Raw genomic sequence first — 20,578 nt, 5'->3', positions numbered from 1 at the left:
CCTCGAGGCTGCCATCTTATTTCTCCCACGCCGTTGCTCAGCAGAGACCACGTGAGGAGCCTGCCGCCCCTCCCTCTTCACTGGGATGGTGGGCAAGGAGACCCTGAGCAGAGTCAGAACTTTCCCACTCATTAGTGTTAGTTCAGGAAGTGCACCGGTCTTGAAACTGAACAACTTTGGTTGACCTGCCGATGTCCCATAGGTATTATTATAAAAGAGTGAATAAACTCAGACTTTGGGAAACAAACATATCCATCGACAGTAGATCTTTTGAGGTGTTCTTTTTTTGGCGCTCACTAGGCTGCAAGAGGGGTTTCCCCTGAAGGGATTGGTCAGATTTGTTGTCAATTATCCTTGAAACCCAATAAGTCCACTGGAAATCCAACCTTGGTAGGCAGGACTTAACTCGACGGTTGGGCACTTGCCGCTTAGCGCGACCTCGTGAGCCCTGAGGTTTTGAGATCGAAGTAGATAGAACGACAAACAACCACCAACCCTATCATGCCTGTAGGACGGTGAGTGAAGTGGCTCCTTTGAGATTGGGTAACGCGGGGAGGGTTTCATGTCTGAACTTACTGACATGGACCTACTTTTTTGGCCAAGAGACCCTAAGTGGTGCCACATCTTTACTGAGGTTTTCAGTTATTCTATATGTTGTAGTTTCGTTCGTTATTCTCTAACATCTAGAAGAGGGAGATTAGAGTTACAGCTTTTATTAATGTGCGGGATGGAGAATTAAAGGCAAAGTATGTGGGAGAGTATCTGTCCGAAAACCGCCGTTGGGAAAGTGATGACGAGAGGAGGACCCTCAACCGCCATTGGTCGGTAGCACTGATGAGGTCACAATAGATGACCATTGGAGACCTGGCTCAAGTCACAAGTGAGCTCATATTTGGGAGAGCCCTCGAGATAGTCGCTGGACAGTTGGAGGGGAGCCTAGTTCTATGCATTCAAGCCAGCGGGGGCTCAAGCCATAGGAAAAAAAAAATTTTTTTTTACCTTCCCGCTCTCTCTAAGCCATCATAATTTGAGGTAGGATTTGAAAGGCTACGTCAGACTTCCAGTTGAAGATGTTTGTCTGAACAAATGTGTTTTTTCTCCCCCGAACTAGCTTTCAATGAAAGAAGAGAAATAAGAACAGATCCATAGCCAAAGGGAATCACAAGGGAAAGGTATGATTAGCGGGCCGAAATTGTGAGGATTTTCTTGAAGATAGGAAACAAATATGGTAAAATTAGTTGGGAAACCAGAGTCATTGAATCCATAAGGCCATAGAGAAATGGGAGAGGGCAGCTGTAAAACCAAACTCTCTGTTCTTTAACCTAGATCCCAAATACAGACGATGTCACAATCACCTGGATCATTGGATGGAAGTGATGATGAAGCCATCCCAGAAGGCAGTAAAAGTGAGGCATTTACTGGTGAGTAAACTTGTAACACTTTAAGTCCAAATAATTGTTAAGAATATGTCTAGGGAGCTTGAGTCAATTACCAAGTTATTCCTGAGAAGATCAAGTATAATGAAACCTTTAATAAAAAAACTAATAGCAAGGTGGAAATCAGTTTACCCGAGAGGGATCAGGGGATAGTGATCAAGTGGGCATTTCTGCTTTTACTTTGTTGTGGTGGTTTTAGTGAGAATGAACTCATGTAATATTTTGACAAAAACTTTATAATAAAGGTTGATCATATTTAGTGTTGCTAATGGTGTACACAATCGGTGGTCATTCTGATGGTGGGTGTGTATCTGCAGCATTCCTTAACATTAATATATCTGTCTATCAAAATTTAAATATACCTTCTGCTTGACCCAATTCTATTTCTAATATATCCTCAGAAATACTTCTACAAAGGCACAAAGGTCTGTGTTACAAGATATTCATTGTTTGTAGTAGCAACAATTGGAAGTAGCCAAATGTTCCAAAATAGGGGAATGGTTACATAAAATGTGGCATGTTTTTATTATGAAAGAGTACGCAGCCCTTAAAAAGAATTAGACAGACCTTCATGTACTGTTATATTAGGCTTAAAAAGCAAATTGTAGAGCTATACATATAGTAATGACACCATTTAAAAAAAACACTAAAGCATTCTATTTGAATACATACATATATACACATAAATACTGAGGAAAGCTATACACGAAACTTAGTGAACAGACACTTCCACTTTTTATCCTATATTCTTCTATACTTTTCATTTACAAAATGTTTGTGTGTCATTTGTATAAACAAACAAAACTGAAAGATAAGCATCAATAGAATAGAAATAGTTTATAGAACTTCCCAACCACTAATAGCTAAAAAAACAAAAAAGGAAATTCAGTCAGTCCAGCAAAAGTAAGGAAAAGGGGAAAAGAAACAATGAAGTGTGATAATTAGAATTTTTTTCTTAAATGACAGGAATATGTACACCCATAAACAGTTGTGCCTTGGTGTCCACTGGGGATTGGTTCCACAATCCTGTCTCCACACCTGCCTCCCTCCCCACCCCTATTCCCCCATATGCCCCCACCTCCCCCCACCCACTACCTCTGGAATCCCCAGATGTTCAAGTCTCTTATTAAAATTGTGTAAGTCTCATGTAAAATGGTGTAGTACAGTCTGAACTCCACATATGCTAATGTGAACTGGCAGATACAGAGGGCTGAATGTACTACGCTGCCCGTAAAAATGGTAAGGTGAATTCTATGAGTACTGACACAGAAAAATGTCCATGTTATAATATTATGTGAAATAAACAGTCACAGAACAATTCACACAGTGCGATCTATTTTTTTTAAAGCAAAACTCTGTAAATAGCTAAATATATAGAGAAAGATATTTAATTAGAAAACCGTTAACTAAAGTTACCTTTGGGCATTGGAAGAAGCTGTCACCTTTTTTTGTAGTCAAAGATTGTTGAGACTTGGACATCTCTAATTTAGTACAACTGATCATAGTACTCTCTTCCCTGCTTGAAGCCCTTCAGTGGGCTACCCATGACCTAAATGGATTGAATCCAAACCCTGGAGCATGACGTTCAAAGTTCACCATGATCTGAACCCTACCTGATTGTCTTCATCTCCTACCATCTCATTGCATGCCAGTAGCACAGCATGTCATGCTTGCATTTGCTTAAATGTGCCATTCTTTTCCTCATACTTCCATGTCTTTGTACACATTGTTGCCTTTTTCAGTTAACCTGTACGTTTCTAGATGGCACCATCGTGATATGACAAATTAAGTGCAGATTTGTATAATAACAATTCCAAGTCCCCATTTTGTGGACTATGGAAAGTCTATTCTTCCACGAGGTTGGAGGGCAATTCCTCAAGCTCTGGAATAGTTTTGGGGAATCCTCAAGTAATGCATAAATATTCAAAAAATCAGTCCTAGTTGTCACTTGTCATCTCTGCCAGGTATTCATTCTCTAAACTGCTATGCTAGCGTTCAACTGATCACCGCTTGCTGTCTTTATACTTTTTAAAACTTTTTATTATATAATTTTAATATATACAAAATAATATATGTGACAAGTAATTTATGGAGTATAATAAAACAAACATCCAAGAACCCATCATCAGCTTAAGAACTAGAAGACTACCACTGCTTTTTTTTTTTTTAAACAGGACTTTTTTTAAAAATAAATATTTATTTTTGGCTGTGCTGGGTCTTTGTTGCTGAGTCTGGGTTTTCTCTAGTTGCGGAGAACTGGGGCTACTGTAGTTGAGGGGCATGGGCTCCTCACCACAGTGGCTTCTCTTGTTGCAGGGCACAGGCTCTAGGGCCCTCGGGTTTCAGTAGTTGTGGCTTGGGGACTCCAGACCAGGCTCAGTAATTGTGGAAATCTTAACCACTAGACAGCCTGGGAAGTTCCTACTAGAACATAACCAATGCTTTTGAATCTACCTAGATTCTCTGCCCCCTTGCTTCCCCTAAAGCAATCCCCTATCATGGATTTTGTGTTTATTATTTTCTTTCCATATTTTATTTTTATCACATTATATATCCATGAGTTTTCTTATTTTTGAGCTTTAGAAGAAGTATCATTGTATGTATTCATCTGTGATTTGCTTCTTTTCTTGTAACATTCCTGTGATTTATGGATGTAGCTACAATTTATTTTTTAACACTGTAGTATTTTCTTGTGTGAATATACCACGTTTAGTCATTCTGTTGAAGAATATTCTCTTGCCATTCTTTGAAATCTGTGTCACAGGTGATAGAGACTAGGAACAGAAAATCCTTAGCATGTTTTAAATCCTTTTGTCCTTTGTGCCACCACTAAACATTCTCCATATGCGTCTTTTTTTAGCACTTAGCATATTTAAGAGCAAGGATCAGCAATTTTTTTTTTCTGTAAAGGACTAGGTAGGAAATATTTTAGGCTCTGCGGGCCATATGGTCTGCTGCAGCTACTGAACTCTGTTGTTTTAGCATAAAAGCAGCCACAGAAAATATGTAGATGAATGAGTATGGCAGTGTTCCAATAAAACGTTCTTGATAGACAGGCAGCTGGCTGAGTTTGGTCCACTGGCCATCATTTCCCAAACCCTGCTCAAGTTCAGCTGAATTCCTGTAGCATTGTCCACTATCACGGTTATAACATGCATCTGTATCATCTCATTTCTTTTTCATTATCTTATTTCCCGTGCCTCATCACACCCTCATCCTGCCCTTTGTGATTCTGAGCTCCTGTAGCTAATGATGAGGCCAACTTTTAAGTCCAATTCCTAAATGAGTGTGACTCAAAGCAAGAATTATCATCAGTAGCCACAGCTGCAACAGCAAGTAGGGTACAGAAGTAAGGCCCAGTACTAAGAGGCCTAGGAATTGCTATACCAGATTTGAGGCTGGGATGCTGCCTTGATTTCTCTCCTGAGCATTCTGGGGTTTCCAGTTAGGACTAAAGCTGTTCCCTGAAAACTAGTTGCCTTGCAATTTCCTGAATATGCCTTATTCTCTCTCACCTTCAGGATTTAAAGTGAAAGTGAAAGTTGCTCAGTTGTGTTTGACTCTTTGCCATCCCATGGACTATATATGGAATTCTTCAGGCCAGAATACGGAAGTGGGTAGCCTTTCCCTTCTCCAGGGGATCTTCCCAACCCAGGGATCAAACCCAGGTCTCCCGCATTGCAGGCAGATTTTTTACTAGCTGAGCCATGAGGGAAGCCCAATGTGCTCCCTATTTTCCTTCTTTGTGCCCTCTGCTCATTCACACTCCCTTTGCCTGGCTAATTCCCACTTCCCTCTGAGATTTACTTTCTCTGAAAGCTACTCTTAACTCCCCAGCCCAACCCTTTCTCCACCCCACCACACCCTACCTTCCTAAGATGTGCAGAGGTCTCTCCTCTGTGTTCCTTTTCCAGTTCAGTCCCTCAGTCGTGTCCCAACTCTTTGCAACCGCATGGACTGCAGCACACCAGGCTTCTGTGTCCATCACCAACTCCCAGAGTTTACTCAAACTCATGTCCATCGAGTTGGTGATGCCATCCAACCATCTCATCCTCTGTCGTCCCCCTCTCCTCCTGCCTTCAATCTTTCCCAGCATCAGGGTCTCTTCCAGTGAGTCAATTCTTCACATCAGGTGGCCAAAGTATTGGAGCTTCAGCTTCTGCAGCAGCCCTTCCAATGAATAATCAGGATTGATTTCCTTTAGAGTGACTGCTTTGATCCCCTTGCTGTCCAAGGGACTCTGAAGAGTCTTCTCCAACACCACACTTCAAAAGCATCAATTCTTCTGTGCTCAGCTTCCTTTATTGTCCAACTCTCACTTCCACATGTGACTACTGGAAAAACCATAGCCTTGACTAGATGGACCTTTCTCAGCAAAGTAGTATCTCTGCTCTTTAATATGCTATCTAGGTTGGTCATAGCTTTTCTTCCAAGGAGCAAGTGTCTTTTCATTTTATGGCTGCAGTCACCATCTGCAGTGATTTTGGAGCCCAAGAAAATGAAGTATATCACTGTTTCCATTGTTGCCCCATTTATCTACCATGAAGTGATGGGACCAAATGCCATGATCTTTGTTTTTTGAATGTTGAATTTTAAGCCAGCTGTTTCACTGTCCTCTTTCACCTTCATCAAGAGGCCCTTTAGTCCCTCTTTGCTTTCTGCCATAGGGTGGTATCATCTGCATATCTGAGGTTATTGATATTTCTCGTGGCAGTCTTGATTCCAGTTTATGCTTCATCCAGCCTGGCATTTTGCATGATGTACTCTGCATACAAGTTAAATAAGAAAGGTGATAATATACATCCTTGGTGTACTCCTTTCCTAATTTGGAACCAGTTCATTGTTCCATGTCCAATTCTAACTGTTGCTTCCTGACCTGCATACAGATTTCTCAAGAGGCAGGTAAGGTGGTCTGGTATTCCCCATCTCTTTAAGAATGTCCCACAGTTTGTTGTGATCCACGCAACCAAAGGCTTTAACATAGTCAATAAAGCAAAAGTAAATGTTTTTTCTGGAATTCTCTTGCTTTTTCTCTGATCCGGTGGATGTTGGCAATTTGATCTCTGGTTCCTCTGCCTTTTCTAAAACCAGCTTGAATTATCTGGAAGTTCTTGGTTCATGTATTGTTGAAGCCTAGCTTGGAGAATTCTGAGCAATACTCTGCTAGCGTGTTCGATGATGGCAGTTGTGCGGTAGTTTGAACATTCTTTGGCATTTCCTTTCTTTGGGATTGAAATGAAAACTGACCTTTTCCAGTCCTGTGGCCATTGCTGAGGTTTCCAAATTTGCTGGCATATTGAGTGCAGCACTTTAACAGCATCATCTTTTGCTCATCAATAGCTCAGCTGGAATTCCATCACCTCTACTAGCTTTGTTTGCAGTGATGCTTCCTAAGGACCACTTGACTTCACATTCCAGGATATCTGACTCTAGGTGAGTGATCACACCATCGTGGTTATCTGGGTCATGAAGATCTTTTTTGTACAGTTCTGTGTATTCTTGCCACCTCTTCTTAATATCTTCTGCTTCTGTTAGGTCCATACCATTTCTGTTCTTTATTGTGCCCATCTTTGTGTGAAATGTTCCCTTGGTATCTCTAATTTTCTTGAAGAGATCTCTAGTCTTTCCCATTCTATTGTTTTCCTCTATTTCTTTGCATTGATCACTTAGGAAGGCTTTCTTATCTCTCCTTGCTATTCTTTGGAACTCTGCATTCAGATGGATATATCTTTCCTTTTCTCCTTTGCCTTTTGCTTCTCTTTTTTTCTCAGCTATTTGTAAGGCCTCCTCAGACAACCATTTTGCCTTTCTTTTTCTTGGGGATGGTTTTGATCACCGCCTCCTGTACAGTGTCACAAACCTCTGTCCATATTTCTTCAAGCACTGTATCAGATCTAATCCCTTGAATCTATTTGTCACTTCCACTGTATAATTGTAAGGGACTGTGTTCCTATTACCAGCCTTTATCCACTCTGTCCTATAATTGTCTGCCTCACCCACTAGGCCAGTTGAGAACTGTTTGAGGGCAAGGGTTGTCTTTGTATACTCAGTGACTGGATCATAACTGGTCCTGAGACAAGGTTTGTTCAGTATTTGCCTGGATTTGACTAGGAGAAGGAGCTGGATTCAGTCTCCAGTGAAGATCACCGCTGGCTGAGGGTCCAGCCAGGGGATGGACCGACTTTCTAGAGCCAGATTGCCACTCTCTCCTTGAATGTGCATTGCTTGCTGCTGTGTTCTGTGTACTTGATGATAGCCTGCACTAAATCCAAGAAGCTTGCTCTCCTTTTGGGCACTGTGATTTGGCTCATCTCAATAAAAGAGTTGTTTCATTATTCCTCTTTTTTTTTTTGTCCTGGTGAGTGGGGCTCTGGATATTTTTTCCTAACTTGTCTATACTTGAAACAATTTTATGGCATATCTCCTTACTAAATTATAAACTATGGGAAGTACTGTATTTGGAGTTAGAGAAAAGCTGGATTTGGTTAAGTCTGCTTTTTTGGGCTTCCCTGGTGGCTCAGATGGTAAAGAATCCACCTGCAGTACGGGAGACCCGGGTTGGATCCCTGGGTTGGGAAGATCTGCTGGAGAAGAGAATGGCTACCACTCCAGTATTCTTGCCTGCAGAATTCCATGGACAGGGGAACCTGGCAGGCTATAGTCTATGGGATCACAAAGAGTCCCACATGACTGAGAGACTTAAATGTCAGTATTCAAATGTTTGTGACTTTGGCAAGTCATTTTAACCTCCTTCCACAAGCCTGTTTCTCATCTGTAAAATTCGGATGGCACTTGACCTATCTCACAGTGTGGTTATGAGGATAAAATAAGATTGTGTGTGAAAGTGCTTTGGAAAACTGTAAAATCAACTGCAAATGGAATTTTGTATTAGTTCTGTATTCCCTTCTGAGATCTAGCACCATGCCTTGCCCAGAGTAGTTTGCTCAATACATTTTTGTTGAATGACCAAATGAATTGGCAAGAGAGATAACGCTATCTGTGGGAATAAAGGACATTTAATAGAATCAGGAAAAACAGATCATTTGGCAATAGAAACATCCATATGGTGAGTGATAATTCAGAAGTTGGGCATTTATGGATAGCTCCAAACCCACATTCCCAATGTCTGCGCTTTGTTTTGCTTATTTTAAAAAGATGAATTTTCTTTTAACATGATTTTGGCAGCTGAGATAAGCTGTTAATTTTGACTTGAAGCTAAATATGCAGTCCTTTCAAAGCAGGGTTGGCCCCAGGCAATACTGTGAGGTCAGCAAAATGTACTCTCAGAAATCTTTCCTCCCTTGATGGTAACTTTTCCTCCTACCAACACTGCAGGGCCTACACAGAGTTCTGTTTCCCTCCAAGCACTGAAGACTTTTGTATTATCCTTTGTTTCTAAGAAGCATTCACCTAAAAGGGTCAGGAACTAAGTCTCTCTGGTTAATTTGCATTTGAAAGAAGGATTCCTAGAGAAGGCGACTATTTTTATCAGAAGGAATGAATAAATAGTTGTGAAATTTCAGGCATTAAAAGAAATACTAAGGGTTATCAGCCTTATTCAGATCACCATGGTACTTCACCTACTGCTGTGGTCTCAATCCTGGAGTTATTTAGAATCACCCAGAGAACCTCTTTAAAATACTGATAATTGAGATTTAATTCCATTGGACTAGGTTCAGGCAGTCCAGTTGCTCAGTTGTGTCCGACTCTTTGCGACCTCATGGACTGCAGCACACCAGGCCTCCCTGTCCATCACCAACTCCTGGAACTTGCTCAAACTCATGTCCATCAAGTCAGCAATGCCAGCCAACCATCTCATTGTCTGTGGTCCCCTTCTCCTGCCTTCAATCTTTCCCAGCTTCAGGGTCTTTTCCAGTGAGTCAGTTCTTCGCATCAGGTGGGCAAAGTATTGGAGCTTCAGCTTCTGCAGCAGTCCTTCCAATGAATATTCAGGATTGATTTCCTTTAGGATTGACTGGTTTGATCTCCTTGCAGTCCAAGGGACTCTCAAGAGTCTTTTCCAACACCACAGTTCAAAAGCATCAATTCTTCTGCACTCAGCTTTCTTTATAGTCCAACTCACATCCAAACATGAAAAGTGAAAGTGAAAGTCACTCAGTCGTGTCCGACTCTTTGCAACCCCATGGACTACACAGTCCATGGAATTCTCCAGGTCAGAATACTGGACTGGGTAGCCTTTCCTTTCTCCAGGGGATCTTCCCAACTCAGGTCTCCCGCATTGCAGGCAGGTTCTTTACCAGCTGAGCCACCACATGACTACTGGAAAAATCTTAGCTTTGACTAGACGGACCTTTGTCGGCAAAGGATTGTCTCTGCTTTTTTTTTTTTTTTCTCTGCTTTTTAATATGCTATCTAGGTTGGTCATAGCTTTTCTTTCAAGGAGCAAGCGTCTTTTCATTTCATGGCTGCAGTCACCATCTGCAGTGATTTTGGAGCCCAAGAAAATAAAGTATGTCACTATTTCCATTTTTATCCCATCTATTTGCCATGAAGTGATGGGATCGGATGCCATGATCTTCATTTTTTGAATGTTGAATTTTAAGCCAGCTGTTTCACTCTCCTCTTTCACTTTCATCAAGAGGCCCTTTAGTCCTTCTTCACTTTCTGCCATAAGGGTGCTGTCATCTACATATCTGAGGTTGTTGATGTTTCTCCTGGTAGTCTTGATTCCAGCTTGTGCTTCATCCAGCCTGGCATTTCACATGATGTACACTGCATATAATTTAAATAAGCAAGGTGACAATATACAGCCTCAGTGTACTCCTTTCCCAATTTGGAACCAGTCTGTTGTTCCATGTCCAGTTCTAACTGTTGCTTCTTGACCTCATACAGATTTCTCAGGTGGCAGGTCAGGTGGTCTGGTATGCCCATCTCTTTAAGAATTTTCCACAGTTTAAAAAAAAAAAGAAGAATTTTCCACAGTTTATTGTGATCCACACAGTCAAAGGCTTTAACATAGTCAATAAAACAGAAGTACATGTTTTTCTGGAATTCTCTTGCTTTTTCAATGATCCAGTAGATGTTGGCAATTTGATCTCTGGTTCCTCTGCCATTTCTAAATCCAGCTTGAACATCTGAAAGTTCTTGGTTCACATATTGTTAAAGCCTAGCTTGGAGAATTTTGAGCATTACTTTGCCAGCATGTGAGATAAGTGTAATTGCACAGTAGTTTGAATATTCTTTGGCATTGCCTTTCTTTGGGATTTGAATGAAAACTGACCTTTTCCAGTCCTGTGGCCACTGCTGAGGTTTCCAAATTTGCTGGCATATTGAGTACAGCACTATAACAGCATCATCTTTTAGGATTTTCAATAGCTCAGCTGGAGTTGCATCAACTCCACTAACTTTGTTCATAGTGATGCTTCCTAAGGACTACGTTCAGACCTGGGCATGGGTGTTTTTTGGGAACCTGATTTAAACCTAAATTGGCCCTGCTCTTGAGAGAAGGAAAAGCTGAATGCCATTGTAAGATTAAACCTTAAAGTAGGATGGAGGTAGAAAGACTCAACTCCATAATAAGCAAGTGCTTGGCAGCACCAAAGGAAGAAGTAGTCTGAGACTGATTTGTCCCCCACTCCCAAACCCCCAGAGGAAAACTGCCTGGCCCTATTAGTCCTTAAATCTACTTTCCAGATGGTTCACAGGTAGGACAGTACATAAAATTTCTGAAACAAGGGGATAAATTTACTCCAAGTCAGTAAATCTTCAGTTGATGAGATAACTTTAGAAATGATATAACACAGAAATGATCTTGTTTATTTTCATTTATTTATTTTTTGATCTTGTTTTAAAACATGAGATCTGTGTCATTTATTTACATTTTACTGAACATCATAGATTCAGCATTTGTAATTAAGTTCCTTGCTTTATAAAGCAGTTCCAGGATGGGCAAAGGGTGAATACACAATGTATAGTTGGAGCATCATTGCTTAAGCTTTGGCCTCCTCAGTCATCCCCCAGCAGTCCCTTGCTGCTGATAGCATAAGAAAGCCCTTATTATGATAAAATTTTTACTATGTCACCACTGCTTGGTTTGACGCATCTGTATTTCTCTCCTTCAAAGACGGTCCTTCAGAAAAATGGATAGAGAACATGCACCACCTTTTCCCCAGAAGTTGTCTTTTCTGGACAGATTCTTAAAAAAGGCTTGCTGCAGAAACATATTTCTGGGCAAGCACTGTCTGCTGTTTTTAAGGAAAATCCCACCCATGAATAACAAGGCTTCAAAGAGTAACTATTCACTGACAAGCCCCTCCTCAGAGATGTCTAGAGAAGAACCCAAACCAAGCACCCCGGGGAATCCCCGTGATCAAAAAAGGAAAACTGCTTACACTCTGCCTATTTAGAGAGATGCCTACAGAGAAAGAGGGATGGACAGTAGATAGTCCTGTCTTTATTTGTATCTCTTCCTTTATGCATATATTTACCTTTATAAATAGCTACAGATTTATTTATTTACTTGATTAAAAGAAGGCCAGTAATACTTCATCTGGGGGTATTAAGTTTAACTAATGTTTCTAAGGTATGAGTTGAACTTACAAGATGAAAGATTCTGTGTATGGAATATGTGTACAGTTCCCAATTGGGTTTAATCTGATAATGCCATAAATGTATGGTGTCTACATTGCACAGTTTTATTATTGTGGTTTCATTGAGTTAACCATGAAAAATGTATTTTACTGTTGAGAATGTCTTTAGTATTTGTTGACAAACATTTCAGTAGACACCCAGGTGGCCCTAGAGGTAAAGAATCCACCTGCCAGTGCAGGCGACACAGGAGACCTGGGTTTGAGTCCTGGGTTGGGAAGATCCCCTGGAGGAGGAAATGGCAACCCACTCCAGTATTCTTGCCTGGGAAGTCCCATGGACAGAGGAGCCTGGTGGGCTATAGTCCATTGGAGTCACAAAGAGTTGGACACGACTAAACATGCACACATGATTGTATGTTTTGGTTAGCCCCAATTAGTTGATTCTTGACGTCAAAGATGTTTTACAAAGCAACGTGGGTTTTTCTTCCTTTTAAATTGGTCCAAAGTTCCAAAAAGACACAAAGTTCTAGTCTTCATACATTACACAGTAATATCTAAGTTGGTTTGTGCCACAAAACGTAAATGTTAAATTTTTTTAATTACATAAATTACATATTCATACTAAGATGTGCTAAATATGTAAGAATCGACCTGGACAAAATAAGTTAAGGTTGTAAAATGTCAAAAGGAAGATTTTTATTAATCAAAAAGAAAAAATATTTTCCTCTAAATCTCACTTAAGGATATTTCGCGCAAAACTTAACCTAGTAGGTTAGCTACTGGGTCATTCAAAGTGAGCCTAGAGCTCAGGAGCCAAGGATCTGTGCTTTTAGAGCTAACATGTAACACGGAAGACTGAAGGGCTTAGATAACCACGTCAGATTGGGAGCTATTATTACAACCACATAGTTGAATATTAACAGGATTCGGCTATCCTGTATATTAGCACAAAAGTTTATCTTTGGCACTAAGATTTGTAATTTTTTAAATAGCTAGCACTTCCCTATATTCCTTCTAAGGTATATAATTACATGAATTAGAACATAGCCTACTTTTTTTTTTTTTTTGGTCTTAAAAGGTCCCTGGTTAAACTGCAAATCCTCCTAGAAAGGATACCACTTTGGGCTATTATCAGTTGGCCCATCCATATAACCTTCTAAGGAATATAACTACATAAATGAGAATGACCTTTACCATTAAGTCCTGAAAATTGGCCAGTTAATCTTCCCTTACGAAGACATGGTGTTATTTTATTCTCATTCAATGAAATATTCAACTCAGTAAGTATTTACTCTGCATTTACAGTTGTTCAGCACTGTGTGAAATGTGAGACACAATAAGGGAGGGTTTAATATTTTGGGACACCTTCCCTGGCCTTAAGAGCTTACATGTCTCATATTGGGCAGGAAGAACAACATGGCACATTCAAAACAAATAGGAGCCCATCTTTCCCCTTTGAGGCCTCTTATCTCTCTTCTCTGTGGCCCTGGGCCCTAAGTTCCATTAGAGCCTGGCTTTCAGCCTGTTGTCATCAAACCGCACAAAGCTGGATAGTGGCCCAAGGTGGTACCTCTTCTAGGAGGATTTGCTTTTTAATGAAGGACTTTTAAGGGAATAAAAAATAAAAAGTGGAACCGTGTAAACAAAATTAGAAAACTGATTTATTCTTAGGATTCTGATTTGTCTATCTCAAACTATACAATACAAACTGCTTTTATTCCCTCACAATCCCCTTACTACCCTGCTTTTAAAAGCCCAGTTTGGTCTCCATACTGTCTACTTTGGCCGACAGGGTAGACTCCAAAATTTTTTACTTCACCTGCCAGGCATCCTTGAGCCTCATCTTTCTTACTTCCAACCAGACATACTACTTTTCAGCCTCACTGCATTTTTCATATTTCCATAAACAGGCCTGGTCCTTTCCCAACTCCCTGCTTTGCCCCTGTTTCCACTGCTCAGGGTGCCTTTCAGTCCTCTCCCCTGTCTTTTTGGCAACTCCCTCTTGGAGACCCAGCATCAACCTCAATTCTTCCATGAAGCTCAAAAACTATTTCAGACTTCTCTCAAATGTCTTTCACCTGTTCCCACAGCACTTTGTACATTATAATACTGTTACAGAAACTAATTTTTAAACTCTTCTCCCACTGCTTCTCAATGACAGGACCTGGTATTGTGTCTGGCATACAGTGTTTCAGTGCATGCTCCTTGAATGTTTCTGCAGTTAGGAAGAGCAACAGGTTGTCAAATTTAGTTTTCTTTGCCAGATTCTCCTACCTCCCCTCCTCCAATACCCTCGGGTTAAATAAAAACTCCCAACAGGGGATTTACATGGCTTATTGTTGTTAATGTAACCAAATTTAAAGGTTTGTTTTTAGGATTAATGTTTTACAATTTGGGCTTGTGTACTATATTGGTAGAAAACATTGACTTTTACCGATATTGTTCTCTTAAAATGTCTGGAGAAATAACATGAACCAGGATTTCGTAAAAAGAAGTGGTTTTGTTTAGTCTGTAAATTACCGGGTTAACGGCTGATGGGAGCTGGAGCTGGGATTGGCCCTAGGAATTGTGCTAGAGGGACGTGTTAGTTACCTTCCCGTTCCTTGATCTTAGAATGTATTACCCTTTTAACTCTAGCCAGCCATCTTAGAGAATGCTCCCGGTAGGAAGGTAACAGGATTTGCATCTCTGTTACTGAGAAAAGTATCAAAACTCAGTATTGAGTCAGCGGCGTCCTTGACATGAAAGAGAAACAATGTATATAGCTCAACTGAATGAAAAACTCATTTATCTTCTTTGTATCTAAGCTCTTTTTCTTTTCCTTTCCTGTCTTATCATGACATCCTCCCTAGCATCAGGCATAATGGCATGACTGTTTCCCTTCATTTCAAGTTACTCCTCTCGCCTTGCAACCCCTCCTTATTCCTTTATCTCTTTCAAAGTTTCTATTCTCCGTTCCTTTCCTTTTACTCCCTCCCTCCCTCTTATTTTCCCAGCTAGCTCACCCCGCCCCTCACCGTCACCACCTTCCCTCCCCTGCAGACTCCTTCCCGCTCCTTCTCCCGCCACCACCCCTCCCTGCCCGCCTCGCCTTCAGGAAGCTCCAATCCGGAGCTCCGAAGGTGTCTCGAAGGCCCGCCCCCTCCTTCCTTTCCCCTTCTCGGCCCCCCCTTCTCCCTACCCCCCCCCAGTCCTGCAGACCTGGGGGCTTCGGGATCTGGGCGCTATGAAAAGTGTCTGCCCAGTCACTTCCGGTAAGGGCGTCGCGGCGCGAAGCTTCCCGCGGGACCTTTTAGGAGAGGGTGGGAGTTACCGGTGGGCCGGGGGAGGAGAGTGCCGCCTAGGAAGGGGAGCTGGAGAGGGAGGGGTAGGGAGAGCGAGCGCGAGGGCAGGAGCGCGAGCGTCTCCGGCGCCTCAGCGGCCCCTTTCCCACCGCCTCCCCCCGCGCCAGCTCCCCCGCCCCCCGGGCGCCTGCAGTGTTTCTCTCCACCCCCCTTTCGCAGACTGACGCCGCGCCTCCCTCGGTGCCGCGTGACCGGAAGTGGCGCCATCTTTAGCCTCCTGTGCTATTGACAATAACAAGCTCCGGTTCTCTCCCCCTCCCCCCTCCCCCCAAGCACTGCATCTCCCCTCCCAGAGAGAGGGAGAAAAGGAGGAGGAGCTGCAGCCTCACAGACTTACTGAGTCGCTCCTGCAGAAAGGGGGGAGAGAGACTGAAAAGCAGGGGAGGGGGACGGCACGGCCGTTTACCTGTCTGCCTCCTCATTCGCTCTCCCCCCTTGTTCTGCCTACTCCTGGTGTCAGCCTATCCTCCTTCCCAAACCCTCCCATTCCCCGGGTGGAGCCCCCCCTTCACTTTCCTTCTCGTCCTCTGTGTTTCTCCTCTCTTTATTCCCTTCCCCCTCTAGCATTGCCACCTTCTCTCCTACACGCACGCAGGCATATAAACGTAGGTTTTTGATGCTCGTCTGCCTGTTGACCCCGCTATTTTCATGTTTCCAACAGGTTTTTCTTCCCCCAATCCCTCAGCTGCTGCTGCTGCTCAGGAGGTCAGATCAGCCACTGATGGTAATACCAGCACCACTCCGCCCACCTCTGCCAAGAAGAGAAAGTTAAACAGCAGCAGCAGCAGTAGCGGCAGTAACAGTAGTAACGAGAGAGAAGACTTTGATTCCACCTCTTCCTCCTCTTCCACTCCTCCTTTACAACCCAGGGATTCGGCATCCCCTTCAACCTCGTCCTTCTCGTGCCTGGGGGTCCCAGTGACTGCTCCCAGCCACGTACCGATACAGAAGAAGCTACGTTTTGAAGATAACCTGGAGTTTGTAGGGTTTGATGCGAAGATGGCTGAGGAATCCTCCTCGTCCTCGTCCTCATCTTCACCAACTGCTGCAACATCTCAGCAGCAGCAACTTAAAAATAAGAGTATATTAATCTCTACTGTGGCTTCGGTGCATCACGCAAACGGCCTGGCCAAATCTTCCACCACCGTGTCTAGCTTTGCTAACAGCAAGCCTGGCTCTGCTAAGAAGTTAGTGATCAAGAACTTTAAAGGTAACCAGGGCCAAAATCCATGATCACGTACTCAGGATTTGACACTTGAGTGGCCACGTGCTCTATTTATGCTAATATGTTAAACAGTATAGAGGTGGCCTAATGTTTTATGCATAATCAATGAGGAGGAGGGAGGTCCTTTTTGGGTGGAGGGTTCATTTTCCGGGGGTGGTTAGTATCCTGCTGAAGCATACACCAGGTATTTCTGTGCAGTATTTTGAGGTCTGTCTCAGCCTATTGTATCTGATCTGTTATTCTTCATAACACTGGCAACCGATATGATTGATCCGGATTTTACAGGTGAGAAATTTGTACTCTAAAAATGTTTATTTATTTCAGGTGCATAGTGAACCTTGGCACTGCTGGGATTTTTATTTTTATGCTTCAGTAGGCCATATTATCTAGTCCCTAGAAATTCAGGTAGCAATAGTGATCTTCTCATGTTCCAAGAAGACTTTTGTGTAGATTTATAATGTTGAATACTACATTCTTGGAACTCATGGAAGCAGTAGTTGGAGAAAAGTATTTATGATCTCTGCATTTCTTTCCAAAGGTAGGGTTTGGAAGTGAAAAATACCGTGTATACACAGAAGTAGTAACTCTAGTAGTAGCTCATCTATTTTTTTTTATCATATCACTGAAATGGGTTTTAAAGTACTGACCTGCAGCTTTTAGGAGAATTTGTTCAAGTTTTTGAGGTATGTGATTGAGAGTATTATGAATGCATTGATGCAAATATAAAAGCAATTTTGCATAATGTAATTGAGCTACTTTTTAATCTATTGAGTGTGTTTAGGTTTCTCTGCCTGACTTTTTCAACACCCTAACTGGCAACTAATGCTAAAATGTTTATTAAGTGGAGAAGTGAAATGAATGAACTAAAGTAATATTGACCAGATCAGTGCCTTGTGGCTAAATATTAGGATTGAGAAAATTAGATTCCCCATGATTGTATTTTCACCATTAGTGTAGAAATCAGGAATATGCTCTATTTTGTCTCAAGCAGAGGGTTATAGTGTTGTTTGTTTTTAACCTTTTCTTTTTCCTGTCACTCCACTCCCACCTCCAGGCTCTGAAGTGTTGTAATCTTTCTGATTTAATAGTAGACCTGTCTGAGTAAATATGAATTGTAATTGACTAGTTTGTTCACTGTTTTACTTTAAATATATCAATTTAATAGCCAAGGATTTTTAAAGATATGAGCTATGACCCTAATTGCATTTGTATACTGGTTTCAGAGATTTTGTTTGGGTTTTTGTTTCTCCCCCTCCTAAAATAGAAACACATTATTAAGGTATCTGGATGTTCTAATAAAAAAGAATTGCTGGTCAAGGAAGTTTAAATTAAAGCCTGGATTAAGATGTTCCTGTTTATTCTGAAAGTGCTACATAGGTTCTGGAGTTATTAGAATGTTTTGATTTCTTTATATTTCATTCTGCTCATAAATGTAGTTTAAATTAAAACATGAATTAGGATGTTTCTCTCCATTTCTGTAGATGGTACATAAATATGGGAGTCAGACAGACCTGAATTAGAATCCCAGTTTTGCCATTGACCATCTGTGGTGACCTTGGGCAAACTTTAGTAAATGAGTCTTCCAGCCTCAGTTTCCTTAGTTGCAAAATAAGGATAATAATACCATCCTTAGGACATTATTAGGAAGATTAAGATGTTTATAAAGTACTTTGTACATAGCAGGCACATAGTATTTTAAATCTCAGATACAAAATTCATGTTGACTTAGGTTTTACACATGTTGGAATAGGATCAGGATTAGTTTTTATCTGTCATTTTCAGATTTTTGTCTTTTGAAGCAATTCAAACAATAGAAAAAAACTCTCACCTTCCGTTTTAATAGGTGAGATAAAATGACTTGCACAGTGTTCTGGCATTTGAAATTTTATTACGAAGCCTAAATATAATGGTTAATAATTAGGTATGATAATTATAAACATCACAATTTACCCTTGAAGAGCAATAATACTAGTAGTTTATGGATCCTTTTGTTAGTATATCTTGCATGTTATTCTGATTATCAAACCTTTTATTATATCATCTAGATAAGCCTAAATTACCAGAAAACTACACAGATGAAACATGGCAGAAACTGAAAGAAGCAGTGGAAGCTATCCAGAATAGTACTTCAATTAAGTACAATTTAGAAGAACTCTATCAGGTATGTATAGGTGTGGATAACCAGATTTGGTAAGCATAAATTGAGATGCAGTGCATATGGAGTTTACTTTCTGAAATGGGTGCTTATGTAGATTTTTGGTTCCCTTCTAGTTCCAATTTCTTGATTAATGCATGCACTGTTTTATAAACAGACCATATATTCTGACATCAACTATGGCTACAGTCTTATTGGTATAAATTGGGCTTCTTGGACCCTTCTAATTAGGATTTACAGTTTGGAGTACCTTGGTATAGTAAGTTTTACCTGTAATAGAAACCTATAGCTTGGATCCCAAAGATAATTTCTGGTGACATTTTCTATTGTGATACTTCTTGCTAAGTGGTATTACCTATAGGAAAGGCCTCAAGAAATGCTGTATACTTTATTCTACCTCTTTCCTCTTGGCATGCTCTTGTCGTTTATTTCTCTTCTTCTTTATGTTTGTCGTATCTCTTGACCTACAAGACACACCTTAGCCCCCAAAACAAGCAGCAGGTTGTTCATCAACTTGGTCTGAGGTTCAGATTTGTTTCTTTTGCTTAACAAATTGATCTGTCCTTGAAATGTTTAACTTAAAAATACAGTTACAGATTTAGACTTCTTGTTACCAAGATACTTTGCCCTACTGTATTTTTGCCACAACCAATTCAAGAAGTTACTTTCCATTATAGTGTTAGCAGTTTCATATTTTAAAAAAGTGCTGCAATGGCTTGAGTTTTTGTATTAATGAGTACCTTGTAAGAAATTATGTTGGTTCAGTTTATCAAAATTTGTATTTTTCATCTATTCATTTTAGTTGTGGAAGTAGTATGGTGATGGACAAATAGTGGATCAGGAGTCAAGACAAAGGGATCTAGTTTTGGCTATATTAGCCTGTGATCTTGGGCAAGGTATTAAACCTCTCTCAGCTTCTGTTTCCTCCTCTGTAAACAGGGGGAAGAACTGCTGTATCTATTTCACCAAGTTGCCTATAAGACTCAAATAAGATGTTTGTGAAAAATACCGTGAAGCACTATGATAGAAATATAAGTTGATGTTATCACTAGTTCTTTCATAAGCCACAGTATGATTTTTTTACTTAAGAGTGTGTCAATTGAGATCACCAGTTTCTGTTTCTATTTAAATAAAATGTATCAGCACATGCCAAACTCTCAGAATGGTGCCCACTGCATAGTAATCATGCTGTGTGGTATACACACGTGTCAGGTAATAGTAGTAGTGCTAAGGTATTACTAAGGCGAAGCCCACCTCCTTTGGCTGTGTTGGTACGTTACACATGTGGGTCCTGAGTTGTACAATAATAAATGTAGAATTGCAGTTAGACTTGAAGTGGTTATGTGGTCCAGTGTTTTTTCTTCATGCAGTGTCTGTGATAGCCTACAAAGTAGGGTTATCTCATTTAAGCATTATAGAAATGCTTTGTGAACTAGATAAGGTAGTAGTAGTTATCCCCATTCTATGACGAAATGAAGTCTCAAAGGGACTCTGCACTGGAGAGCATATTGGCAGAGCAGGGGACTTAAACTGAGATACCCAAATTTTTAGTCCAGTGCACGCACTCCACGTGCCTCTGTAGTGCAGTGTTTGAAGCAAATAGTCTTACTTTAGGGGAAAGAAAGCCTGTCATCAGAGAAGGTAATTTTTGTTCATACATGCATGTATATGGTGTCTCTTTGGAGATGCTGGCATACAGCTTTAATTTCAGTAATGTGTTATGTATTTCATGTTTATAACATTTAGTTTCTAGTTTTTAATTTTATTTTTTAATTGGTGGAAAATTGCTTTACAGGGTCGTGTTGGTTTCTGCTGTACAACACAAATCAGTCATAATTATATATCCATATATATATATATATATTCCT

At 40.8% G+C, this 20,578-nt stretch overlaps 1 protein-coding gene across 4 annotated transcripts in view; it reads left to right on the top strand.

The window, feature by feature from the left end:
• The first annotated feature begins 486 nt into the window (after positions 1–486).
• The window catches only part of CUL4B (cullin 4B), a 46,757-nt gene continuing 26,665 nt past the window's right edge, over positions 487–20,578 (top strand). For 2 of the 4 annotated variants that reach the window (XM_043458672.1, XM_043458671.1), the window contains exons 1-4: positions 487–515; positions 1,327–1,421; positions 15,992–16,540; positions 18,601–18,716. In XM_043458672.1, the coding sequence (XP_043314607.1) occupies positions 502–515; positions 1,327–1,421; positions 15,992–16,540; positions 18,601–18,716 (774 nt within the window). In that variant the 5' untranslated portion in view covers positions 487–501. Of the gene's footprint in view, positions 516–1,326; positions 1,422–15,060; positions 15,241–15,991; positions 16,541–18,600; positions 18,717–20,578 lie in introns of those variants that run through there. The other 2 variants (XM_043458673.1, XM_043458674.1) reach the window with 2 other exon arrangements.

The sequence above is a fragment of the Cervus canadensis genome, chromosome X, assembly GCF_019320065.1.
Source record: "Cervus canadensis isolate Bull #8, Minnesota chromosome X, ASM1932006v1, whole genome shotgun sequence".
In the NCBI taxonomy this organism is placed as follows: domain Eukaryota; kingdom Metazoa; phylum Chordata; class Mammalia; order Artiodactyla; family Cervidae; genus Cervus; species Cervus canadensis.
This window is presented reverse-complemented; position numbering and strand designations above follow the sequence as displayed.